This window comes from Aspergillus costaricaensis (genome assembly GCF_003184835.1).
Source record: "Aspergillus costaricaensis CBS 115574 unplaced genomic scaffold BO79scaffold_6, whole genome shotgun sequence".
Classification (NCBI taxonomy): domain Eukaryota; kingdom Fungi; phylum Ascomycota; class Eurotiomycetes; order Eurotiales; family Aspergillaceae; genus Aspergillus; species Aspergillus costaricensis.
This window is the reverse complement of record NW_020291806.1, coordinates 468187-492156: the sequence shown is the minus strand read 5'-3', so window position 1 is coordinate 492156 and position 23970 is coordinate 468187. Positions and strand designations below refer to the sequence as shown.

The window sequence follows — 23970 nt, the reverse complement described above, 5'->3', positions numbered from 1 at the left end:
ACTATCGCTAATGGTTGTCTGAAAAGGTGCGTACGATGTCGAAGACAAAAGATCAAGTGTTCTGGAACACAGCCATGCTTTAGCTGTAGCAACCGAAATTTCTCTTGCATTTTCGACGACATGAGCCAGAAGGTTCTAGTGACACGGAGGTCTGCCATCCCGGGCCTAACCATTTATACCGTCGACTCACAGTTGAGATCTACATAGGCATATTGCTGAATTGAAGCAGAGAGCAGCACAGTTGGAGAAGCATACAAGTGACCTTCACACTATAGCATCGGCTCCCGACAATAGTACTCGTTGGTTCTCACTGTCTGGCCACCTAGTCAATGCTAACATTTTCAGGCTCGGCTTCTCGTGAACGTCCTCCCGAGAACACACCGGATAACTATTATACTCCCCCAGACGGAGAAAATCCTGAATCTGGATTGGTGAATCCACTAGTCTCCGGGCCACCTGCCTTTATGTCACCGGGCAATGGAAGAACTTGTACGTTAATAACACTTTATGGCCTGGAGAAATGTCTAACAACTTTTAGATTATCTAGGGACATCCTCTAATTGGTCCTTCGCTCGACGCGTACTCAGTATGGTTCATGAACATGTCCACAAAGAATCCTTGCCAACAGAGGCGCTGGTGTTCGAGGGGACTTCATATGACCTAGGCTGGGACGGATCTCGAACTGATCCGAGTCCAGAAAGCCCTGTCATTCCAACTCTTGACCATGCCATATTCCTGATCAATGCCGTCAGGTTTCGCTGCGGGCAGTTATACCACTTGTTTGATGACAGTGACTTTATGGAATCACTCTATAGCTTCTACTCGGAAGATGAGCAGACAAGACCAAGGGGCCTATGGTACATCCACTTTCTTATCATTCTGGCTTTCGGAAAGATGTTCACACATGTGAAGTACCTTAAAGGAAAGCCCCCTGGTATCAGCCTCTTTGTCAAAGCTTTGCAAATTCTACCGGATCACACCCTCCTTTACTCCTCACCGATGGTATCGACCGAGATCCTATGCTGTATTGCCATTTTCTACCAAGCCCTCGACTGTCGAACTGCCTCTCATAACTATGTCAGCCTCCTCATTAGATATTTGCGAAGTCGTTAGCTGATTGGATACAGGTGGGCCAAGCGATGAGAATGGCCATGGCTCATGGCATGCACACCTTCATGTCCGTCACCGAGCTGGGACGGGATAATGTGGAGAGGTGCCGGAAGATTTGGTGGACTGTCTATATTCTGGACAGGCACATGACATCTATTCAGGGGCTTCCCCAGTCTGTCGACGACCGCTTCATTCAAGCCAAGTTGCCCTCCCCTGAGGGCTCTGAAAATATCAAAAGCTTAGACATGCACATAAAGTTATGCCGGAGCATAGCTGATATCAACGCCAGTAGGTTCCCATTCCTATACACCTTTGATAACCTTGCTCAAAAAGATACAGCAGTATATGCCACTGATGGCAGACTTAACCGAACCTTTCTATTGAACATCAAAGGAGCATTGTCCAACCTAGCAGGACTGGCAGATGAACTGAACAAGTCATTCCCTCTACATTTAGAAGCGAAAGACAGCGGTCTCTCTCGAGTAGCAGCATATTTGCACCTATTTTACCAACAGGTGAGACTATCTTCCTAGCAATTCTTCTCATATTGACTCGATTAGTGCGTAATAGTGGCTGTCAGACCTTTGTTGTTCTGCTTTCTCAAAATCCGACTTGAGTCTGCGGAAACATGTGTTCAATCCCTCCAAAAATCTCAGCATGTTAGGAATCTGATCAAGATGTGCTTAGACTCTGCGCTGCACAGTATAAGAATTCTGCACGGTCTAGCGTCTCAGGGCCTTCTAGGTAAAGAACATGTTCGTCCGAGATTGTTATGGGACTAACAGAGCGAATAGAAACCTTCCTCACTTTTGATCTGGAATCTCTCTTCATCTCCACGGTGGTGCTTTCAATGGCTCCGGCAATTGACCGTCAACTGGGAGCCAACGATATGTGGTGGCACGCTACAGCGGACGTAATCTTTAATGACATGGTCGAGGCTGGGAATCAGATAGCACGGTTACGGTATTCGGAAATACAGCAGCTAGACGAGAAACTGAATTTGCTCATGCCACGCCAGGACCAGAATGGGCAATCCTATTCTGAAGTTCCTCTACACTTTAACACAAAACAGCCCTTTCCTTCGCACGAAGCTCATACTGCAACACCTATTGACGGAAACTCTTGTTCTGATCCATTCCTTGGTGGTGATACCACACCGGCGGCTGGATGTGCATTTGAGCCATCGTTGACATCTTCTGAGATGATGGCCATGGCGAACTCGATCGAATTGTTTGACGCAGAATGGGTATCGACGATGATGGACAACCATGCTATTTGGTAGTTCTAGCATATACGTTCTGCAGCTGAACATTTCAGTGGCATTGTTCCCATCATAAATGATAATCGACTACCTTCTCACAAATTACCCTGCTTCTCCTGATATAGTCTCAAAACCTCCCTCCCAGCCGTCAAATCAGTAAGACCCACGCCGACACTCTTATAAACAACCAACCCCTCCTCCATAAGCCCCTCCACACGCCGAACATCCTCATCACCAGATACCTGAATCCTTCCACTCTTCACAGCAAGTACTTCCCCAATCTCCGCCAAATCCTCCCCGGCCAACCCACTTTGCACAACCTCCCCACAGCCATGCATCGCATACTCCCTATCATCCACCAACACCATCCCCCTCCCCCTCTCCCCAGTCCACGGATTAACCCCCTCCTCACCACATACCACCCCCCTAAGTAACTCGGGATCCAACTCAATCATCTCCGGCAACCAAGACCCAATCGCCGAAACCAACGGCTTCCTCCCTGTCTCACTCCTCTCAATCACCCACGCCGCCGGAAAAAGCATCTTCTGCGAGGGCGTCGTACAAAACACACAATCCGCCTCCCTCAAACACCTCTCAACCTCACCATCACTCCCATCAGTACTCACAAACTGAAACTTACACTCCTCTGACCCCCACCTCCCCCCCATCTCCCCCTTTACCCTCCCAACCAACTCCTCCACCCGTCCCCTCGAAGAACCCACAAACGTAATACACCGCACCTCCTCCCCTCTCAACCCCAATATCAACCTCGTATGCCACAATGCCTGCATCCCAGCACCAAATATCACGATATTCAATACATGCTTCCGCCAAGAGAACGGAATCATAGCGCTCATCGACGTCCGGTAGCCGGTTATTTCCTCCGCGGATAATATTCCCGTGGGATTGCCCAGCGGGTCTAGTATGATTAGGAGGCCTTGAATTGGGTGCTCGCGTTTTCCGGTGGTGGAGTTGGGAGCTGGCTCGACGACGAGCTTGGCGCCGATGCTGTCTGGGGAGGTGAAGGGGCGGAAGAGTGTGCGTTGTCCGTCGGGACGGGTTATGGTGCTTGTTGGGGGTTGGTGTTGTCGTTCGGGGGTCGTGGAGAAGGAGATGAGGGTGGAGGAGATGGTGTGGAGGAAGTGGTGGATTTCAGGACGTGTGAGGTTTAGGAGGAGGGTTTGAATGGTGGGGTTGGGGAGGTGTTGCATGGTGCTTTTTTTATTTTTTTTTCTTAAGGATTCGTAGATGGAGGATGTTATGAGGTAGGAACAAATTGAGGGAAGATTATTTCAGAGTATTAGGTTTTTTGGATATAGGATTATGCGGAGTATGAGTGTGTCTAAATACTACTGGGATGATGCTGCTGTAGGCACAGATGCCGATGCGTCGGGAGGGTTGCCGTAGCGTTGTGGACTGCATCGGGAGTGCTGCCGATTGATATCGCAGCGGAGATCTTACGGAACTCATAGCCTGGTTAAATTGGGGATGTACTTGAGGCCTTATTAGTGGTCGATCTTGCGGTAACTAAATCTTGCAAGGCAATGGCAGCCCGTGAGTATGTGCTGGCCAGGACTGGATGCATTTCGCAAGGCTGGAACAACATTAGGACAACCTCCTCCCCAGCAAGACTCGACCACCAGTCCATCGTTGTTTTCCTACCATTCGTGCAATAAGTAATGATCTACATAAAACATGCCAACCACAAAAATGGAAACAAAGCGAAATCCCAGCAGGCTGAGCTAGCTGAGCGTCAACGCTAACAACCGAGCCGGTCAGTTCTATAGTAGCGCCGGTTGGTCCGCTCGTCTAAACATGTATAACGATTGACGGGACTAACCATCCCCTGCAGGGTTCTCTCCCACGAACCCAGCACATAAATATGTGACTGAACCGCCATCTCACGCCACCAACTACTATCCACATCCACAATGGGAGCCCAATTCTCTCAATTCTTCCCTCCCCGCCCAACCTTCACCCCCGATGACCTCCCCAAACAATCGGGCAAAGTGGTGCTCATCACCGGCGGCGCATCAGGCATCGGCTTTGAAGTAGCCAAGGTCCTCTACCGCAAAGGCGCCAAAGTCTATATAGCAGGACGATCAGAGTCCGCTGCTCAGGCGGCCATCCAGGCTATCCAGAAGTCCGTCCCTGAGGCTAGCAAGTCTAGCCCGGGCGAGCTACATTTTCTCGAACTCCATCTAGACGACCTCTCTACCATCAAGGCTACCGCCTCTAGCTTTATCAGCAAAGAATCCAAACTCGATCTCCTCTTTAACAATGCCGGCGTGTCCCAACCTCCGCTAGGCAGCGTCTCGAAACAAGGCATCGAGCTCCAACTCGCAACAAACTGTCTAGGCCCTTTCCTCCTCACTCAGCTCTTAACCCCCCTCCTCGAAGCCGCAGCTTCATCTGACTCTGGACTCACCACCCCCGGCTCCGTCCGCGTCATCTGGACAAGCAGTCAAGTCGCCGAGCTCTCCGCTCCGCCCGAAGGCATCATCATGTCGGAGCTAACCAACCCACCGAAAGACGCTGTGCGAAACTATGTCACCTCCAAGCTGGGCAACTGGTTTTTGGCTACGGAAATGGCCCGTCGGTACGGCGAGAAGGGCATCGTCAGCGTAGCGCAGAATCCGGGCGCAGCTAATACGAATCTTCTGAGGAATGCGCGCTGGATGAAGATTCTCTCTTGGCCGCTGCTGCATAGTCCGGCTTTGGCGGCTCATACGGTGTTGTATGCAGGAATATCGGGGGATTTGGGGCTGGAGAATAATGGTGCATATGTTGTTCCTTGGGGGAGGATTCATGATGCTGTGGCGCCGGGGTTGTTGGATGCGATGAAGAGTAAGGAGGAGGGTGGGACGGGGAGGGCGTGTGAGTTTTGGGAGTTTTGTGAGGAGAGGACGAGAGAATTTTATGTAGATAGTAGGGTTGGAAGGGTTTATTATGACAGGAAGGATGTTTATTAGTGTCTTCATTTTCTTAGCTACCATATTCATTACCACGCGGAGGTATCCAAGGGTGTCTTGATACTTCAGTATATACTGCCCGTGTTTGTTCTGTTCTAAGGGATTCCGGACACAAATGGAAGTAACTTGTCTAGATAATAATCTCCAATCAATTTAGTTAGACCTGTGACAAATACTGCAGTAGTAGCCTCCAGAGTAATTCAATCGGCCGCAATGCCTTCACAACCTACGCATGATGATGGCCGTATACATGCATGTCGATCTGCTGGCCTCGTTAAAATTACTTGGATTCCGAAATACTTCTAGGTAGTTCTTATTCCCCAAACCTTTCGTGGAAAATCATAGTCTCGAACAAATAGAGGACGGAAGAACTAAGCTACTTAAATGAGTGATAGCTGCACGCATCCGCATCGGGGTAAGAGGTGGTATATGCTGACTCTAATAATGACAGATGCTATTGGTGCAATGCCAAGAGGGCTTGCAGAAATGCTTATAAGCATGATAGGTCTATCCAATCTTTGCGCTGTCGTATCTGCGTGATGCTCACTGGAGGAGCAATAATTACTAGTGAAGGTGAGCCTCGGACCAGCCGTGACCCCGCCCATCATCTAATATTGCTTATCATTCAATACATTTTCTGGGCAACCCCTCATTTCTCACCACTTCTCTCTTTCATCTCCATGTCTTCTATTCATACATCCACTTGGCTTCAACTCATCATGTCCGCTCCGTTCGCCAAGTTTCCCTCGTCGGCGAGCATTTCGCCTAATCCCTTCACTGTCTCCATCCCGGATGAACAGTTGGACGACCTGAAAACCCTCATTCGACTGTCCAGGATTGCTCCTCCCACCTATGAGAGTTTGCAGTCGGATGGCCGGTTTGGCATCACTTCCGAATGGCTGACAACTATGCGGGAGAAATGGCTCTCGGAGTTTGACTGGTTCGGTTATTTAGCTGGTCCATCGATGTGCAATGCTGACAGGCTAATTTAGGCGACCATTTGAAGCTCGACTGAACTCTTTCCCTCAGTTTACTACGGAGATCGAGGGTCTCACGATTCACTTTGCTGCTCTATTTTCCCAGAGGGAGGATGCTGTGCCTATCGCATTGCTTCATGGTTGGCCCGGTAAGTATATACTTTGCCTCGCTTACGGTATGTTCAACAGGTCTAATGAGTCTACAGGCAGCTTCGTTGAGTTCTACCCAATCCTGCAGCTATTCCGGGAGGAGTACACCCCTGAGACTCTGCCATTCCATCTGATTGTTCCGTCCCTTCCTGGGTATACTTTTTCATCTGGTCCCCCACTGGACAAGAACTTCGGCTTGATGGACAACGCCCGGGTCGTAGACCAGTTGATGAAGGACCTCGGGTTCGGAAGTGGTTATATCATTCAAGGTGGTGATATTGGTAGCTTTGTTGGTCGACTATTGGGCGTGAGTTTCGACGCCTGCAAAGGTTAGTGCTGCTTCGCCATCGAATATGCTGCCATGCTAACTTCCACCAGCGGTTCATTGTAAGTGACAGCCCATATATATGTTTACAAGACACTAACAGTATAGTGAACCTGTGCGCAATGAGGGCTCCCCCTGACGGCCCGTCAATTGAGAGCTTGTCCGCAGCGGAGAAGGAGGGAATCGCGCGAATGGAGAAGTTCATGACCGATGGCCTAGCTTATGCCATGGAGCACAGTACTCGACCCAGTACTATTGGCCATGTGCTGTCCAGCAGTCCGATCGCATTACTTGCATGGTGGGTTTGCTTTTTTCGGACAAATATATGTTAAAGTTTCTGGCTGACTGCATCCAGGATTGGTGAGAAATATCTCCAATGGGTGGATAAACCCCTCCCTTCTGAGACTATCCTCGAGATGGTGAGCCTGTATTGGCTGACGGAAAGTTTTCCGCGGGCAATTCATACCTACCGCGAGGTATGTGTGAAGAATGACACCTGAAGTGACAGTAGTACTATTGGTATTTGTTTTGCTGACAGTGTAGACTACCCCAACTGCCTCCGCTCCCAATGGAGCGACGATGCTGCAGAAGGAATTATATATTCACAAGCCGTTTGGGTTCTCCTACTTCCCCAAGGACCTTTGTCCTGTACCTCGGAGCTGGATTGCTACAACGGGAAATCTAGTATTCTTCCGGGATCATGCAGAGGTAGGTTACCCCAAGTATAAATTCGTGCGTTGAAACTCTGACATTGATCGACAGGGAGGACACTTTGCCGCATTGGAGCGTCCACGCGAGCTGAAGGCCGACCTGACAGCATTTGTCGAGCAGGTGTGGCAGAAGTTGGGACACAGTAGATCAGTAACTAGCAGATAGTTTGTAAATTGTTGATTCACCAATCGTATTTTTGACAGCAAAATTATTATAATAATTGGCATGTGCCGTGCCATGCACAAGCACGACTAATTACCAAAAGTAGGCAGGAGGAAACCTCCGTATAGAAGCTCTCCCGCCGATCCGCAAAGCGTGACGAACATTAAATTAATCAATTAATTAATCTCCTCCCTTCTGCATCTCCCCGTCCCATCGTCTTATCTCCCTCTACCTCTCCACCACATCATCCTCTCCTCCCCTCTCATCCATCTCAATTGCATGATCTCCCCCCTATCCCCATTATTAATCTACCCCCTTCCTTCCAATCCTAACTAATCAATCCCCCAAACCAAAAACCCACGTCATCGCCCGCACAGCAGCAGCAGCAGCAGCAGCAGCACGCATGTCGTCCTCCTCCAGCTCGAGATCTGGATCTCGACCACCCCCCACAACCAGCAGCACCAGCACCAACGCAACTACCCCCTCCTCCATCCAACAATCCGCCGCCTCCTACTTCTCCTACCCAGTAACCCACGTCGTCTCCGGTCTCTATCGCCGCCTCACCGACCCCCCCTCCACCAACACCACCAACAACATGCGCCGCAAAACCACCACCAATGACCCCTCCAACCCCGTCTTCACCCCCATCCGCACCGCCTCCCCCTTCCAACCTCCCCCTCTAACCCCCCTCACGCTCTCCGACCCCTCTCCGCTCCTCACCCGCTCCCTCGCCGAAGAAATCCGCCTTCTAGTCCCCCCGCGCCTCCAACTCTGCAACACCTGGCACCTAGCCTACAGTCTCGACCGCGACGGCGCCTCCCTCTCCACCTTATACGACAACTGCCGCGACATCGCCTCGACCCGCAGCCCCCGCGCCGGCTACGTCCTCGTCATCAGGGATGCGTCCCCCTCCTCGAACGCCGTCTTCGGCGCCTACATGACTGACCCCCCGCACCCGGACTCGCATTACTACGGCACCGGGGAGTGTTTCCTCTGGAGGGCGAGCGTGTTACCTCCTGCTACGGCTATGTTGAGCAATTTCACTAATGGGGATACCGCTGGTGAAGAAGGAAGTGGGGTACAGGCCGAAGTGCTCGAGAAAGCCGGGTTACCGTTGCCTCCGAGCGCGGACACAACGAATGCGGGACGGTCGACGACGCTGCGTCGGGGGGACGGGGAGAAGTGGCTTTCTCCTACTTCTGCCTCTGGAGCTGCTGGAAATGGTGGTGCAAGTAGTGGAAGAACGAGTGGGACTGTCACGCCTGAGCAAATTCGCTTCAAGGCGTTTCCGTATTCCGGGGTTAATGATTACATGATGTTTTGTGAGACGGGGTTTTTGAGTTTGGGTGGGGGGTATGTTGATTCCTTTTCTTTCTCTTGTGCTGTGTCTTATGATGATGGTGATGATGATGCTAATGGGTGTAGTGACGGACATTATGGTTTATGGGTTGACTCGAGTCTCGAAAAGGGTGTTAGTGCGTCGTGCCAGACTTTCGGGAATGAGCCGCTCTCCGATGAGGGCGTCAAGTTTGATATTATTGATGTGGAGGTGTGGTATGTTGGGTCTTGAGTGGGGAAGTACTGCTTGCTATATTGCCAATGTTAATTTGGCTGTAATGGATTGAGTGAGTGGGATGCGTGACTATCATCTGCTGGCAGAATGGTCCATAATCATGGGTTGGTTGGATGGTGGTGGTGTTTTGGGACTGGATGTGCAATTGCTGGCTTGATTTGCCTACGTTGAGCTAGCTACTAGGGGATTGAGGCAGCGCCGCAACAGGTACGGGATACCTGTCGACGAGAAGCGCAACTATATACTACATGGCCATCGGCCCAGAATGTCATCCATTAACCATCATGCAACGTCAGTCATAATTCGTAGTCATATTATCAGCTACTAATAAGGGTACAAATATCAATGCTGAATTCCGCAGTGCAACCGTTCGCCATCCGTTCATATCACCGTGAAAAGACATTAAACCGTTTCACAAAATATCAGTGTGGAAGAAGAAAATAGAAAAAGTATGAGAAACAGAAACATCAGGAGGGTATGCAGCGGCGCAAAAGAACATGAAAAGCCACTCATCAGTAAGGCGAGTTGACAATCTCGTCCCTGCCTAACCGGCTGCCCCATTGGGTTCGGCGACGGGGAGTGACGGGGGGTCCGGCGATACTCTCGCGAGTGGGCTTCATCAAACTTCTCTTGGCAACCATGTTGACTTCGTTGGGCAGGGCCACAATGACGTTCTTGTCCGAGCCGAATCGGAAGTTGTCCGCCATGACGTCCTCGCCGTAACGCTTGATGGTGTAGGGGTCCTTGCGTCCGGCAACGACCTTCTTCAAGCTCCAGGTAATGATGAAAGGACCAGTGGCAGTGACAATCGATGTCTCCTGGCTGTCGACACCGGTGTTGAAACGCGCCTGGGTGAAGCTGATAGGCTTCTTCGTCTCGTGCTGGAACTGGGCCACATGGGCAGGCTGCAGACCCAGACGACGAGGCTGCGGCTTAGAGTCCTTGGCAAAGGAGCGCTCGAAGCCAAGCTTGCCCTCGTTCTTGCCCTCCTTCTGCAGCGAGTCGATGAGGAGGAGGTATGTCCGGCAGGTTGCGAGTACCCAGCGACCGTCCGCGGACACGTCCAGACCGATGATCGGCTCTCCCAGAGCGGGAATATGGGTTTTGGCGTTGATTCCAAGACGGTCAAACATCCTGATGTCACCCTTGTTGGAAGCCACAGCAAGGTATCCCTTCTCAGTGGTAGCCACCGAAGAGAAGTCGTTCTTGCTGGCATACTGCTTCAGGTCGGTGTCCACCAACTTGTTTCCGTCGACACGAGGGTCGATGCGGTAGAGGGCATTCTTAGAAGCACCAACGAAGGTCTGTGCAGCGGTCATTTGGGAGAATTTCTAGGCAAGTCAGCAGATATTTCACATAAGACTAGAAAAAGAGGTTACTCACAGTCTCAGGAGCAAAGGTAGTGACCGGAATGTCATCGTGGACCTTCCACTCATCCACAATCTTACCATACTCCAGGTCCATCCGGTAAAGCGAGTTCGGATCGTCACCGTTCTGGAGGATCATGTTGGTGTCTTCGGCGTGCAACATGACCTTCTTGGGGCTGAAGAGCTTGCCCCTGGGGGTCTCAACCTTGGAGATGTTGGTAGAGAACTCGAGATTGTTGTCGGGAGTGTGTTTGAAGACGCCAATCTTGGAGCCACGGACGACAAAGGAGCGGTCATGCTTGTAACCGACAGCAAGTTGAGAGTTGACGTTTCCATCGTCATCCCGCGTAACGACATCATCTTGCTCCTCGTCAGAATCGTAGTGTTCGCTGCGTTGACCGTCGTAGTGGTCTTCCTCCTCACTCTCCTCTTCTTCCTCCTCTTCAGCCTCGGCTTCGCGTTCCTCGGCATCCTCCATTGTGAGATCCTGGAAGGCATCCAGCACGTACTCCCGTTCTTGTTCCTTGACCTTCGTCCACTTCATCTCATTCAGCTGTTCCCACAGAGCCTGCATGAGACCCTCCTGGAACTTCTCCTCAGTCTCCTGGTCCTTGAAGCGCAAGAGCCAGGAGTAAGCCGAACCATCTTCACCGTAGGCATTGAAGATAAAAGACAAATATTCGAAATTGAAAACGGGGTTGATGTCCGCAACGACAGCCTGTCCAAGCCACTCCTTGTCTTCTCCGCTGATCTGTAGCCAGTAAGTCCAGTCACCAACCTCAGAAACCGTTGCAGTCACGCTAGCCGCCTGCAAAACGAACGTTCCGCTCACAAAATCGAACAGGTGCAGCTCGGCCTTCTCCTGGGCGAGGACCTCTCTAGCTTCAGGCTGTGCTGCAGAAGGGGGAGCAACTGTGGCTTCCTCCGAGGCTGCGGGCTTGATTTGTCCCTTGGACCGCGAGTATTCGACGTCCTTCACCATGGCGGCGGTCGACTCTCCAGATGTCAGCGACCGAGCAGGAGACCGTGCTGAAGAAGAGATAGGGCTTGCAGACGGGATAGGCCTCTCCTCCTGGAAAGAGAACTCTTGCAGATCTTCGCGGCTCACGTTCTGGGAGCTCCGGCGGTATGCGCGCTCGTACTGGCACTGCAGAGCGGCTAGCTCGAAGGTGGAAACCTTATCCGAAGGTACGGAGGGGTCGCAGACAAACTCGAAGAGGTCGCCAACGTCGCCACTCAGGTCTCTCCAGGCCAAGATCTTTGCTCCTCCGTCGCGCACCTCGGAGCGGAAGTGCAACGCCTGATCGAGCAGGAAGACCTTTTCGTCCTTGTCGAGGCTGTCACTGCCGCCTTGTTCGTCGTCCTCTTCCCCGAGCTCCTCCTCGCCTTCCTCGTAGGCGCGCTGGATAACAAGCTGGTACTGAAAATCCTGACCGGTGCGTCTGATGGAGGCGGCGGCGTCCTTGAAGATGAGCTCCGAGTAGCCCTTGGGCGACAGAGGGCGAACGAGGTAGAGTTGTCCCTGAGGGATCTCGATAATAGATTCCTTGGAAGAGTCTCCGAAGAGGTACTTGCTCACTGCACAAGTCCCGAGAGGATACGTCAGTATGAGAGGGGACCAATAAGTGATGGAAGGTAGGATGAGAGGAAGCAGGGGAAGAGGATGAGGGGAGGAGGGGCAGATGGCGGGGTAGCAAAGCCAAAGTGAAGGCAGAGCTGCCCTCGAGGAAAAGACATCCGGGAATGGAAGGGACTTACCGTTGCGGAGCACAAACATGGCTGGAGCTGCTTTGCTGCTCAGCAACAGCAACCTTGTTTACTGAACTTTGAGATAAGGTGGGTTGCTAGGGACAGGGATTGAGGCAGGTCACCAGACAACAGAGGGGACGGGAAAGTAAACAGGAAAGGATGAGCCTTGGGTCTGGGGGCAGAGTGAAGAAGGCCAGGGGCCCAGACAGCAAACAGAGCAAAGAGCAGGCGAGTCTCTGTGGAGCTTCTGGAAGGAAGAAACGAAAAAAAGATGGAACGGCGAAGTTGTTGTTGTTTTGGTTGCCGTCATCCATCGCTCGGTGGCAACCATGTGGCGCAGCACGTGTGGCGGTGTAATTATGTCATCTCCCTCCACCACTTACAAAAGTAGAAATCTAGAATGTATGAAGCATCACTTCCTGCTAGTCATTGGAAGAAATGTAGATTAGCCAGCTACTTATCGAGTAGACAGCTCAGGGCAGCGTATACCGCTGCATATATACACTATGTTCAACAGCAAGCCCCTCACTTGCTCTCCGCAGATGCCTCTGCCATAGCCTGATCAGGCTCCTCTGCAGCCTGCTGGGCCTCCTCAACCGCCTCATCAGTAACCTCCTGAGCCTGCTCCAACGCCTCCTCTTCCTCCTCCTCTGCATTATCCTCCTCGTGCTGAGACCCTTCCGCCTCAGCCCCCGACTCCTTTAACTTCCCACCCTTCCGCTGCGGAATAACAGCCAAGAACGCCTTGCCCCAATCACCCAGTTCCAACCACTTGAGCATGATCTCCACGACATGATTCGTAGCCAGCACCTGTCTGGACGCCATCTGGATATAATCCCCAATAGGCAACTTAGCCGTCTTGATCCCCTTCTCCACAGCCTGCTTATAACAAATCCCCTTGTGCCGGTTCTTATCCACCAACCCGCCAACAATATACGTACTGAACGGCTTCAACTCCGTCAACGTATGGGGACTATCACTGCTCAGATAAACCACCTCCCCATCCTCAGGCTTCATATCCGTCTTATCAGCAAAGACTCCCTCCATCTTACCCCCCTCAGGAACAACCATCCACTCCTTCGCCTTCTCCGCCACCTCGGCAAAATCATCCGGCAGGATCCTAACCCCCTTCCAGTTCAAGTAATGCTTATTCAACTTCGTATCAAACCGCTCCTTCAACTTCTTATTGAACGAGGAAAACACCAGATGCGACCGATACACCGACCGACTGTTATCCGAGTACGACCGCGTGATCTGCGATCCCAGTGAAATCCGCTCCTTCTCCAACATCAACTCGTCGTATCCGCAGTCAATCACCAATGTAAGCGGCAGCAGCGTCGACTTGCGGAAGCGCTCCTGAGTCCGTTCGTATTGCTTCTTCAGTTCGGCTTCCGTGCCGTCCAGCCGCGCCTGCTCGAACGCTGCGCGGCGGCGCTCTTTACGCGCCTGTGCGGTTTTCTTGCGCTTCGCGAGTCGCAGATCGCGCTGCTGGTCCCATTGCTCACGGCGGCGTTGGCGCTTCATCTCGCGCTTGGAGATCTTGGGCGCTCCATCTTCGGTGGTGGGGACTGTAGTGCTGTCGGCGGCGGCGCCGTGGGTAGTAGTAGTAGTAGTATCATTCTCGGCTGTGATGGTAGGTTGCTCATTGTCGCCATTGTCCGTTCCAGCCGTAGCAGCCGTAGAGACATTATCAGCAACCTGCAGCGCACCGGTCATTCTGGGCTCAGAATCCTGAGACTCGTCGTGATCAAGCTTAGGAAGCTTTCTAGGCCGATCGTTGTCTTCCTCCATAACGTAGTCGAAATCCTCAATTAGCAATAATCCTTTCTCTCCCCCTATCACAACAAATCCAATAAATAATCCCTTACAGAGACAAAAAAGAAGAGTAATAAAGAAAGTGAACAGACAATCACCAACAGGTACAAAATCAGTTGAAGCAACCCACCCAGCGGCTATCCAGCTGAAGATCACCCAAAATGCGCCCCCCACCAATCAAAACCCCCTCAGCGCTCATTACCAAACCATGCATATATCACGTGACACAACATCCCAAGTTCCCATCCGCAACCGCATCATATCTCCCAGCACCACCCTCGATTGAAAGGCTGCGGCACCCCCTCCTCCCCTCCTCTTGTCTTGCCAGTCCTTTTTCCTCCTCAGTCACCATGCCTCAGGATATGCCCCCGCAGGGGGGCTACTTGCCCGTGCAGTACAAGGTGCGTTAAAACCAGACACGAAACGAACCGTCCGATTTATCCGATCCAACGACGAGCAACCACACACACCCTACATTCGAACGAACGACCAAAGCAAGGCCAATGGCTAATTAAATTGTATAGCGCAACATCCCTGCCCGTGGCTTCCGCCCCATCTACTACCTGATCGGTATGCACCTGATCATGGGCTACGGATACTACAAGCTCTTCTACGGTGTCCGTGAACAATAGTACGTCTATGCCTCCTGACCCCCCGAATAACCGGCAAAGGAAGAATGAATGGAAATTGACAAATGTGGGAATGAAATAGCGAACTCGCCCGTGAGAAGATGTGGGGCCGTATACACATCATGCCTCTTCTCCAGGCCGAGGAGGACCGTGATCAGGCTCGTCGCTACTACGCCGACAAGGCTCGTGAGAAGGAGCTCCTTGGTACGGATGCCAAGATCTACAACTCGGACCGGTATGTTTTCCTCTACAATTGTGTTTGGGATGATGTCAATTGGGCAGCAGGGAATCGCTAATCATGATTTTGGAAATACAGCTTCGTCCGCCCTACCTTCACTTATACCCCCAGCAAGGTCACTCAATAAGCGCTTGGAAGATAATAAAATTTTGCGTGCGTTCGATTATGTTGTCTTCTGTTTGCCCAGATCGTTCCCTTTTTGGGACGGCGAGCGTCTTGCGCATGATCTGATTGGGGGGTTCATGTGCAGGCAAATGATGGGTTCGGAGTATTCAGTTATGGGCGTGTAGGCTGCGGTTCCGTGTGAATCAACAGGTGCACCGGGATAGTCAAGATGAGCTACTATTGTATGTTGTAGATATACCAAACCAAAGAGACCGGCCAGTTCCGCAATGCGTTTTCAGTGTTTTGTATTCTTTTTTTCTTGCCAATTGGCGTCTATCAACCGCTGCTACATTAGACTATGCTGCGTCGCTGCCATGACCTCCGGGGAGGCGTCTATGTGCTTATATATGTGAGAAAAGTCAAAACCGCAAAAGGTGGCTGTGATGTCGGAGAAGGGTTGAAACCAAAGCCACCATACTATACAAGGGAGGACCTGGGTATGAGCGGCCGCCGCACCGAATCTAGGAGGAGATTTTAACCGAACAAGTCCGCGACACCGGCAAGGTCCGGGCCATCGTTGATATCGACCTTGTGATTCTGTTGGCCCTCCATCTCACCGGTACTCATGTACCGTTCCTGTAGCGCACTCCTGGCCTTTCGGCGTTCTTCACGAGAGCCCAGAATTTTACCCTGCTCGGCGATACTCACACCTCTCAGGCCTTCCAGAAGATCCAAAATCAGCGCACGCTGCTGTCGCGCCGCGGAGGAACGTATGAGAGCAGCCTCTGCGTTGGCGACCCGTTGTTCGTCCAAGCCCGGAAGGCTGAGCATCACAGCCCGCGGGGTGGGGCTGGACGATCCATACAGAATCCAGATGGAAGCGATGAGCTGGGCAAGGTCTTTCTGCATGTCAACAAAGTAAGGTTCGTGCACAGATGTGATGCAGGCCTTGAGCACCTCGGAAGAGATAAACTCGCGGATCGTTACGGTTGTTGCTGTATCATTGGGGGGCGCAAAGTCTTGAAGGATGGAGCGAATGACGCGAGTGATGATGCTGCAGCACCGGGTATCGCGCATACGGAGCGCATGGGTGCAAAAGAGCATCACAGGCTCGAAGATCTCAGGAGAAGAGAGGACAAAATGCCGGATGGAGTCAGAGAGCGCCGGTGCCGCCTGTGGGACACTGGGATCTACGGGCTCGTCGTCGGGGTCTGAAACAGAGAGTTAGCACAGTATAGAAATCACAATGTCACTCAACTTACCCCCTCTCTGCGGGTCCAATAGGCTTGCCACGAATATCACCGCGGAGTATGTCAGCTGCCGTAGGATACTTTCCGATTTCATTTCATCGGTCAGATCCCCTTCCCCAAGGCCTTCCTTCTGACGTTCTATGGCGTCCCACTCGGATGTCACTTTCTTGTCGATATTTGTGAAAAGAGTGGAGAGCATTGGGGGCAGGAACTGGGCCCGGAAGCGGACAGGGCAGTCATCAATCAAACACCTTGAGATGTTAAGAAGGACGGAGAACTGATGGGAGGAAAGATGGGCGGAGTCCTTGAACAGCGCCTGGGCAAGGGGGCCGGGAAGTTCTGCGAACCCATAGAAATGCTCTCGCAGCCTGCTCATGCTGAATAACATGGAGTAGCAGGATTCTCTAACTGCGCGAATCTTGCCTCTTACTGAGGATGCAAATCCCTCGAGAGAGGCTTTCGAGGCCGTGATCTTGGCATAGAATTCATCCCGGCTTCCAGTGGAAATTCCAGCTTGCCAAAATCTATCGGTCAGGATACGCTCGACCACACCGCGCATGTCATGAGGCAAGCCACCCCAGTTCTCTGGGTTGTGGAAGGCATGCGCGTTACTGTGTGTGGTTAGCCAGATATACAGGGCTGATGGACAGATGGCTTACCTGACAAGCTGCAGTAGCGTTGGCAGAATTGTCGGAATGATGTCATGCCAGATATTGCAGGCCAGTTCGTACGCCTGATCTGTTTTCTTAAGTTTGTCCGAGGAAACGGCCAACATAGTCTTGGTGCCTCTCAAAGGCAATTGCTATCCCGAAATTAGCACGTGTTGGTGATGACTAGGGAATTATTATTACCTGGAACTTTCTGGTCATCTCTTCCTGGATTAGCTTGCCCTCACTATCCAGAGGCACGGATGACCAGTCCTCAAGCTTGGGCGCATGTCGTGCTTGCATGTATGGACCAACACTCTGCAATCCGAGCATAACGCAGAAGCCTTCAAAGGTCGAGCTCATATTACGAAACTCCTCTTCCTGCCAAGCATTTTTTATGGGTTCCACAAAAGACACCAGGCGGGACTGGCGGAGATACGGTTCGACGTTGTTTGCACGTTGCCTGCAAGGTCAGCACTAGGACGCTAGATCTGATGTTGTTGAGCCATACATGATGATGAGCAGGATCGATGTGAGCTCCATTTGGAGCTTGTCATCTACCCGGTTGGCCATACTGATCTCCTTGATCTTAGGCTCGAGTATGTCGTAGAAGGTCTGTGGACAGAACAGTTAGCAGTGCTTGGAGCCATGGTGGTCTAACTTACAGCAAAGTAGTCTGCATAACGCATAGCCAACCTCCGGAGCTCATGGCTGGTCAAGCCGTGGAGTTCCTTGACGGACTCGGAGTACACTGGGTATTCCGGCTGGTCAGGTAGACGCGTCATGAGGATATATTCTAGAGCCTTGAGTGCAAAGCTAGGGGTCTTATCCAGAGCTTTGGATGAGATATCGACAACAAGCTTGATGACCCGCTGCTTAAGGATAGGATCCTGTAGGGTAACATGAGTTGGTTATATTGAAACATAATATTCGAGGGCAAGTCAGTCGAACCTCAAAGTTCCGCTGCATCAGCTTGAAAGCCCATGCCTCTAGCATCTGTTCTAGTTCGCTCCGCTTTTGTTCCTACAATTATGTTAGCTGAATAACAGTGATTGGAGTCGTGTCTCGCACGTCTTGCTGGGGCATCCGTCCATGCGCAGACACCCATTTATTGTATCCCTTCAGTGTTGCCTCAACGACTGCGAACTGCGTGTCGGCACGCATCAGGGGCATTGAGTTCTTCGAAAACGACTTGACTGATGCAGGGTTTAGCTAACAGTTCAAACCCAGGCAAGACATACATACCGCTGAAAGGCTCCACTCCGGAGTAGAGATTGTCTAGGTTAGAGTCAACTTCCGATAAGATATGAAGAATGGCTTCCTGTGGTCTCTTTTGTACGATGCTTTCGATGATAGACGAGCAGTAGCGCCGGTAGTTACCAACGAATGCATGTCTTTCGGGGATAGTGTCAATATCCTCGTTGAGGAAAACAACCGTAGCATTCTCCGAATCGGACGGGAATGATTCCCAACGAATCAATCTTTCGGTGCAAATACTCAGTAGGGAAGGCACGAGGCCAGTAACCAGGTCTGTATTTCCGATCCTCTCCGATGCGATTAACTTAGACCACACATGAAGAACGGGAATCGAAACAGTAAGACTTTGGTTCTGAATAACGCTGACGGTGAGGTGGAAAAAGAACGGAAGGTTAAGGCCCTGTACGCTTTCCAGGGCAAATGACTTTTCCTCAAGGAAACCCGCAATATATGATATCATCTATTCATGTGCGTTAGTGTGCGCCTCCCCATCAAGTGCGGTTCTTTTTCATACCTCAGACACTTTCTTACATATGGTGTATCGTAGGTCATCGACGTCGTCAGGCCCAACGACGGACCATTCGTAGAGTTTCTGCAGCACATTCAAGGACTCCGTTTCGTACATGACGTGGACAAGTGGTTGGAAACCCTCGATGTCGACATTGGAACGGCTATATAAGGCATGTAGGGCTTCAACCGCGGCCTAGATTGGTTAACATTAGCACATGCTCCTCGCACGACCTCCAAAGGTTGGGTGGAGACTTACCATCAACACATATTCGTCATCACAAGTGAATGCCCTCGCAATTGAAGGAACGCAATTGGCAGAGAGGATTGCCTTGGGAATTGACCATGCAAGGACGGACTTGAGAGTCGCGAGAGCTTTAAGGGCCGAGTCTTTTGCTTGCTTCGAGTTTTGGATGTTCCCAATACAATCGGCCAGGAACCCACAGATGCGGGAAAGCCAACCTTCCGGGCCACAGCGCAGGTCAATACTGTCCTTCTTTGGGTGAATCTCCTCGAAGACAGACAGGGGAGTGCAGATCTCCACCAGAGCCCGATTGAGATCCGTGCCGCGCAGGGAAGAAACGGTGTCTTCGCGGTAGAAGATGTCTTCGGAAAGGGTTTCCAGGATCGACAGGACTAAATCCTTGTGAACAAGACTAGCATTCCAGAACTGAACGAGCGTGGCGTCCATGTCGTTCCAGTCCAAACCCCAACTCCGTTTGGCGACTTCGGCCCATAATTGGGTGATTTTGTTGCGGATATACGGGGGATCTTCTGGCCGTACCGATTCGGCCAGCTTGAGGACCAGACCCCTAAGTGCATCGATCTGTTCTGATGCCTCAAAGGAGGTGTGACGCAAGACGTGATCTAGCAAACCCAAGCCGAAGTAGCGAACCAAGGGGTTGCTCTGTTCGGGGGAAGCGAGCAGGAAACCATTACGAGCAGCAGATTTGCTTTCTTTCTGGGCCTCCACAAAGGTCAAGGCCTCCCTGCGCAGTTCATTTGTCGAGGAGGGGCTATGGATGAGCTCAAGGGCACGGATGATGTCGGCCATGCGGCCCTCCGATAGATCTGCCTCAGCCGCCATGATTAGGATCTGACGGAACTAGTGCCGCCAGGGGACGAGTGAAGGATAAGTATAGCGGAATGGGTTTAATTCAAGACTTTTTCCAGTGGCAGCACCAATGCCGGCATGATCTAGGCCCTTGCAAAGCCTTGGTCACTCTTCCCGATGAGAGAGAGATCCGTCGTTGCGGGTCAGGTAGGACTGCGTTGGGCAAATAACAAACGCTGCCGCAATCAGCCTTCCAGAAAAGGTGGGCGACACACGGCAACCGCCTCCGAGGCAGTTGCGGCTCGGCGGTGCAGTGGTGTTCTGGAATGAATGGGGGATGCGGTTTCTGCCTAAAGAAAGGGTTTATAAGGAGGGGGGAACCACGGGGAAACTAGGAATGTTCCGAGTACGGAATTGAGGAATTGCTTCTCTCTTCTTGGTGCTTGTTGAGTTGAAGGGGAACGGGGGAAACCCGAGTCTATCACGTCCGATAGTTGGACTGAGGGGGAGGGAAGAAGACTGCAAAAGTGGGATAGGAAGTAAGTTGCAGTAGTAGTAAGAAAAGTAACCTTTTTAAGGGAAGAAGAGGATCGGGAACAACAATAGAATGGTCAACCACAATCAATCATAAATAGCTCACTGTGAATTTTCCACGCGCCGCTGCTCCAATCACCACACCGACTAGGCGGTCAGGGAGGGGCATGCACCACTCACAGCACGCCCTGCCCTTCACCGCTTCCCGGGGTTGGCCTTATCGATAAGGCCCGGATCAGCCCTGGAACTTCCCCTCTCCGTCGGCATACAGAAAAGGAGAGTTTATTTACCCCTTAAACCATAGGCGGCTTGTTCCCTACTCAGTGACCATGACTGCAACCTACGTTGATATGTTCTATGACAGAAGATATTGGAAGAGAAGCAAAACAATTACCGTACTTAGACTAATAAGTGTGACCCGTAAACTCTAATATGACCGGAACTCCACCAAGCATCTGGAGAAATATAGTTTGTCGTCACAAATGTTATACTAGGACGCAAGAGCGATGGTCCAGCCATCTACATCACCGTGCAACCTCCTTTCTGGCACTGCTCAAGATAGCTCAGATCATCCGCCGACACACTGCTCAGGTCGCCGGGCTTTCGCTTCACACCCTGGATCTTGATATCCTGCTCCCCTTCCATATGCCACCAGCGGAGTCGTTGCACCTTGATCGAGTTGATCTCCGTGTAGTCGATGCTCCACTCGCCACTGCTGACCGAAACCACGGTTTGTGTATCAGGAAAGTGAAACTCGGGCAAGTATATCTCCGTTGCCACCTCATCTCCCGGAATCCGCTTGCTGCCGACCAGCGATAGGGTGAACGTACAGTTACGAAGGTCAAAAAGATACTTCGAGACATCTCCATAGGTGTAGATTGGGCTGGGTCGGATGTATGCCTCTCCAGCTCGGAATCCCAATTTGTCTGCGTTGGACTGGGTGTATACTGATGTGATGGACGGTGTGGCCAGCGCGTCCTTCAAATTACCGGGTCCAACCTGATGGTGCTCTGGGTTGCCCTGACTTTCCGAGTAGGCGGGTGAATGAGGGTCGGGGTCCGTTCGGGATTCACCCTCCAGTGCCAGGAGCTTGCCACTTGGCAGCTCCAGATCATCGAGGGAGTAGATTGACAGATCTTCGCCGTTCCAGTTGTCGCCCCACTCGTGGTTGTTCTGTGAAACGATAAAAATAACTTGTTAGAAGAAATTCCTCTTCGGGACGGTCAGGGGGCAATGCTTACCGTGGTGGTGTAGAGCCAGAGCGTGAAGCCATTGCCCGTGCTTCCTTCTAGGGCAAAGTGGTTCGCATCCATCGCACTGACTTGGCTGCTATAATCGCCGGTTTTGTAGGCATGTTTGTCGTCCATGTCATAGGGAATACCAATTTCCGTAAAAATCAACGGATGGTTCCCCATGTACTTGAGACTTTCATCACGGAGGAACTTGAGTTGGTCTCGCAAGCAATTTCGAATGGCTGTCTCTCCGATCTTGACGGCAAATGCCGGAGTCAGATACTTCCCTCGAAGAACACCGATTACATCCACATTGTATAGCCGATTCCTATGGCTGTCAGCACCATAGGATGTGTACGTTTTGAGTAGGTCCAACCTACCAATGTTTCGTCAGGAGTGTAAGTCCATCGTAATAATGTACCGCATGGATCATGTTAGGATCATCATCGGCTGTTCCCTTCAAGTCCGGGGGTATTTCCATGACCGGCGGTTGGCACAGCATGATGGCCCCCGGCCAGACACTTCGGAGAGCATCCCTGTAAGCCCGATAGTGTTCCATAAAGTACGTGTTAGTAAACCTATCATAATTCAGGGGTTCTCCGGTCTGTGGCACTTTGGAAAAGTAATCCTTCTGGAGAAGTTGGTCCGTCGACGGATCCCAAACTCCATGCTGGGCCCAAAGACACTCGCCTAATTTCCAATCGGGATCGCGCTTCCAGCCGTATTTGTGGTCGTCATAATCGGCTGGCAGCCATGCAGATTCACCCTCAGGGTCTACAAGTTCTCTGCCAGTCTGATGAGGGCCGAAGCTGCCAAAATTCCAAGTTGTTTGCTCGCATGCTCGTCCCGAGCCAGTAAGCATGGCTTGGAAAGCAGTGGGCGATGTGCCGAGCTGAAGCTGTTGCTCCGGTGGGATCACGGATATGTCCTGTACTCCAATGAGTCCGCGATGGGGCTCATTCATGCTCTCCCACCCGATAACGACATCATTCTCAATGTCACCAGCCTCATGGATCTTCTGAGCGAAATATCGACATGCTGCAATGAAGTGGCCTTGCAGATAGTCCTGTATGTTCATGCCGTTGATTATCGCTTTCGGAGCAAAGTCCCGGCCTCCCCAAAACAAAGTGAACATTGTTTGACAGACAAGACGGGTGTAGTTCGTACTCCAGATCATTTTAGGAAATTCGGCCGGGACATCATACGTATTTTGAACAAGGGCAGCTTCGGTCTTCTTGAACGTCCGCGGGTTCAAGCCTGCCGCATAGAGGGTCCAGGCTGGTGCACCAGAGCCTCCTGATAGTCTAGACCACTGGACTTGTTCAGCAGGGGCTCATACGACCAAGCAAGCATACTGACTAGGAACATACCACATCTTGATGAGGATCCAGGAACACATAGAATTGGTACTGCTTGGCGATACGCAGGACCTCAATAGTGAATGCTATCCATTCATCATCGTACTTTCCAGGCCCTTCATGTTCAATCGCTTCCCATGTGAAGATGTATCGCAAAGTATTGTAACCCCATTTGCGTAGCCTGGCAAAGTGTGTATGAGCGTCGTCAAGGGAGAAAGGGCGACCGACGAAGGAAACGTTATCGGCGTCGAAGAAATTATCGGAGATGTAAGACGGTGTATCAGGGTTCTTAGGGTATTTGCATTCACCAGCAACGTTTATTCCTCTTAATGTAATCTCTCTATTGTGCGAGTCCTTGAAAGTCCGACCATCAATGCGGAGTCGTAGAGGGCCCATGATCGCTAGTGGCAAGGTAGGTAGTAGGCGACAACGAAACGGCGTTGACGCTTCAGGTATGATAAAAGGGGTGTAGACACAGACGACCACAACCTCTCGGAGAATATCTAGCGCAGCCTAAAGTAACGAGACAGGTCGGGTGACAGATAGGTTATTCTGGGAGTTGAGAGTCAGATACGGTGTACAGCAGGACAGCCGGGGGCCGAATGAGGTGTCGATCGGGGGATCCGCGCTAACCTTGTAGGAGCAAGCTGTTTAACCATCAAAGGCAGAGTCAACGAGAGTGAAGACAAATGTGAAACACGAAGAAATGCACTTTTTGTATAAGAGACGAATCCAGCACCGCAGAAATTCCCCTGAGTGCCTGAAGGTAGAGTGAATCCAGGATCACTGCGGAGAGAGTATCACGGGTGATTGGAGATAACGGGAAGGCGACCGGGCCTCTGACGTACCATACGAATATACGATCCGTACCCGCTTGGGCTTCCCCACATAGACTAGCTAGCCTTTTCTCGACCGGCGCTCAGCTCCTCCACTTCGTCTATCCAGAATCTCGCCTCGACAGGCTGGGCCATGAAGCAATTGTTCTAG

General features: G+C 51.5%; 10 protein-coding genes across 10 annotated transcripts; 5 read left to right on the top strand and 5 right to left on the bottom strand.

Annotated features, from left to right (window-relative positions):
* Positions 1 to 120: 120 nt before the first annotated feature.
* BO79DRAFT_235840 (fungal specific transcription factor domain-containing protein) lies at positions 121 to 2392 on the top strand (the record flags this gene model as incomplete). Its single annotated transcript, XM_025684524.1, has 6 exons — positions 121 to 149; positions 208 to 293; positions 346 to 489; positions 539 to 1002; positions 1128 to 1398; positions 1905 to 2392. The coding sequence occupies 6 exons, from the start codon at positions 121 to 123 to the stop codon at positions 2390 to 2392; spliced, it is 1482 nt and encodes a 493-aa protein (XP_025542738.1).
* Positions 2347 to 3785, bottom strand: BO79DRAFT_278570 (shikimate/quinate 5-dehydrogenase). Its single transcript, XM_025687915.1, has one exon. The coding sequence runs from the start codon at positions 3580 to 3582 to the stop codon at positions 2467 to 2469; it is 1116 nt and encodes a 371-aa protein (XP_025542737.1). The 5' UTR covers positions 3583 to 3785; the 3' UTR covers positions 2347 to 2466.
* Positions 3786 to 4297: 512 nt separating this feature from the next.
* On the top strand, positions 4298 to 5454 carry BO79DRAFT_207620 (short-chain dehydrogenase). Its single transcript, XM_025682215.1, has one exon. It carries the CDS (start codon positions 4303 to 4305, stop codon positions 5341 to 5343), a length of 1041 nt encoding a protein of 346 aa, XP_025542736.1. The 5' UTR covers positions 4298 to 4302; the 3' UTR covers positions 5344 to 5454.
* A 454-nt stretch (positions 5455 to 5908) lies between these two features.
* On the top strand, positions 5909 to 7707 carry BO79DRAFT_235838 (epoxide hydrolase family protein). Its single transcript, XM_025684523.1, has 8 exons — positions 5909 to 6283; positions 6336 to 6469; positions 6527 to 6799; positions 6849 to 6857; positions 6904 to 7093; positions 7151 to 7271; positions 7339 to 7503; positions 7558 to 7707. Exons 1-8 carry the CDS (start codon positions 6024 to 6026, stop codon positions 7669 to 7671), a joined length of 1266 nt encoding a protein of 421 aa, XP_025542735.1. The 5' UTR covers positions 5909 to 6023; the 3' UTR covers positions 7672 to 7707.
* A 262-nt stretch (positions 7708 to 7969) lies between these two features.
* Positions 7970 to 9522, top strand: BO79DRAFT_167985 (putative oxidative stress response protein Oxr1). The gene is made up of 2 exons (XM_025679403.1): positions 7970 to 9021; positions 9094 to 9522. Exons 1-2 carry the CDS (start codon positions 8072 to 8074, stop codon positions 9236 to 9238), a joined length of 1095 nt encoding a protein of 364 aa, XP_025542734.1. The 5' UTR covers positions 7970 to 8071; the 3' UTR covers positions 9239 to 9522.
* Positions 9523 to 9538: 16 nt separating this feature from the next.
* Positions 9539 to 12606, bottom strand: BO79DRAFT_189734 (uncharacterized protein). The gene is made up of 3 exons (XM_025680686.1): positions 12367 to 12606; positions 10625 to 12186; positions 9539 to 10572 (listed from the first exon to the last, which is right to left on the bottom strand). The coding sequence occupies exons 1-3, from the start codon at positions 12383 to 12385 to the stop codon at positions 9754 to 9756; spliced, it is 2400 nt and encodes a 799-aa protein (XP_025542733.1). The 5' UTR covers positions 12386 to 12606; the 3' UTR covers positions 9539 to 9753.
* Positions 12607 to 12807: 201 nt separating this feature from the next.
* Positions 12808 to 14265, bottom strand: trm10 (tRNA (guanine(9)-N(1))-methyltransferase). Its single transcript, XM_025682214.1, has one exon. The coding sequence runs from the start codon at positions 14146 to 14148 to the stop codon at positions 12883 to 12885; it is 1266 nt and encodes a 421-aa protein (XP_025542732.1). The 5' UTR covers positions 14149 to 14265; the 3' UTR covers positions 12808 to 12882.
* A 186-nt stretch (positions 14266 to 14451) lies between these two features.
* BO79DRAFT_167978 (putative NADH-ubiquinone oxidoreductase subunit GRIM-19) lies at positions 14452 to 15422 on the top strand. Its single transcript, XM_025679402.1, has 4 exons — positions 14452 to 14573; positions 14697 to 14803; positions 14884 to 15036; positions 15118 to 15422. The coding sequence occupies exons 1-4, from the start codon at positions 14523 to 14525 to the stop codon at positions 15164 to 15166; spliced, it is 360 nt and encodes a 119-aa protein (XP_025542731.1). The 5' UTR covers positions 14452 to 14522; the 3' UTR covers positions 15167 to 15422.
* A 256-nt stretch (positions 15423 to 15678) lies between these two features.
* Positions 15679 to 19892, bottom strand: BO79DRAFT_214847 (karyopherin MSN5; the record flags this gene model as incomplete). Its single annotated transcript, XM_025683249.1, has 11 exons — positions 15679 to 16355; positions 16407 to 17005; positions 17054 to 17196; positions 17246 to 17504; positions 17553 to 17656; positions 17707 to 17931; positions 17993 to 18064; positions 18113 to 18237; positions 18287 to 18758; positions 18813 to 19001; positions 19065 to 19892. The coding sequence occupies 11 exons, from the start codon at positions 19890 to 19892 to the stop codon at positions 15679 to 15681; spliced, it is 3693 nt and encodes a 1230-aa protein (XP_025542730.1).
* Positions 19893 to 20787: 895 nt separating this feature from the next.
* BO79DRAFT_167971 (sterylglucosidase 1) lies at positions 20788 to 23765 on the bottom strand. Its single transcript, XM_025679401.1, has 5 exons — positions 23617 to 23765; positions 22996 to 23535; positions 22006 to 22937; positions 21635 to 21953; positions 20788 to 21566 (listed from the first exon to the last, which is right to left on the bottom strand). The coding sequence occupies exons 2-5, from the start codon at positions 23377 to 23379 to the stop codon at positions 20913 to 20915; spliced, it is 2289 nt and encodes a 762-aa protein (XP_025542729.1). The 5' UTR covers positions 23380 to 23535; positions 23617 to 23765; the 3' UTR covers positions 20788 to 20912.
* Between the last annotated feature and the right edge of the window lie 205 nt (positions 23766 to 23970).

Bases quoted from the DNA above. Each gene is read 5' to 3' on its own strand.
- BO79DRAFT_278570 (XM_025687915.1), bottom strand. From the start codon at position 3,582: ATGCAACACCTCCCCAACCCCACCATTCAAACCCTCCTCCTAAACCTC.
- BO79DRAFT_207620 (XM_025682215.1), top strand. From the start codon at position 4,303: ATGGGAGCCCAATTCTCTCAATTCTTCCCTCCCCGCCCAACCTTCACC.
- BO79DRAFT_235838 (XM_025684523.1), top strand. From the start codon at position 6,024: ATGTCTTCTATTCATACATCCACTTGGCTTCAACTCATCATGTCCGCT. The intron at 6,284-6,335 runs GTTCGGTTATTT...AGGCTAATTTAG, and splicing joins TGGCTCTCGGAGTTTGACTG to GCGACCATTTGAAGCTCGAC. The intron at 6,470-6,526 runs GTAAGTATATAC...ATGAGTCTACAG, and splicing joins ATTGCTTCATGGTTGGCCCG to GCAGCTTCGTTGAGTTCTAC.
- BO79DRAFT_167985 (XM_025679403.1), top strand. From the start codon at position 8,072: ATGTCGTCCTCCTCCAGCTCGAGATCTGGATCTCGACCACCCCCCACA. The intron at 9,022-9,093 runs GTATGTTGATTC...TAATGGGTGTAG, and splicing joins TTTTTGAGTTTGGGTGGGGG to TGACGGACATTATGGTTTAT.
- BO79DRAFT_189734 (XM_025680686.1), bottom strand. The intron at 10,573-10,624 runs GTGAGTAACCTC...TGACTTGCCTAG, and splicing joins CTACCTTTGCTCCTGAGACT to AAATTCTCCCAAATGACCGC.
- trm10 (XM_025682214.1), bottom strand. From the start codon at position 14,148: ATGGAGGAAGACAACGATCGGCCTAGAAAGCTTCCTAAGCTTGATCAC.
- BO79DRAFT_167978 (XM_025679402.1), top strand. From the start codon at position 14,523: ATGCCTCAGGATATGCCCCCGCAGGGGGGCTACTTGCCCGTGCAGTAC. The intron at 14,574-14,696 runs GTGCGTTAAAAC...TAAATTGTATAG, and splicing joins ACTTGCCCGTGCAGTACAAG to CGCAACATCCCTGCCCGTGG. The intron at 15,037-15,117 runs GTATGTTTTCCT...TTGGAAATACAG, and splicing joins AAGATCTACAACTCGGACCG to CTTCGTCCGCCCTACCTTCA.
- BO79DRAFT_167971 (XM_025679401.1), bottom strand. From the start codon at position 23,379: ATGGGCCCTCTACGACTCCGCATTGATGGTCGGACTTTCAAGGACTCG. The intron at 22,938-22,995 runs GTATGTTCCTAG...GAACAAGTCCAG, and splicing joins TGGATCCTCATCAAGATGTG to TGGTCTAGACTATCAGGAGG. The intron at 21,567-21,634 runs GTAAGCATTGCC...ATCGTTTCACAG, and splicing joins TCTGGCTCTACACCACCACG to AACAACCACGAGTGGGGCGA.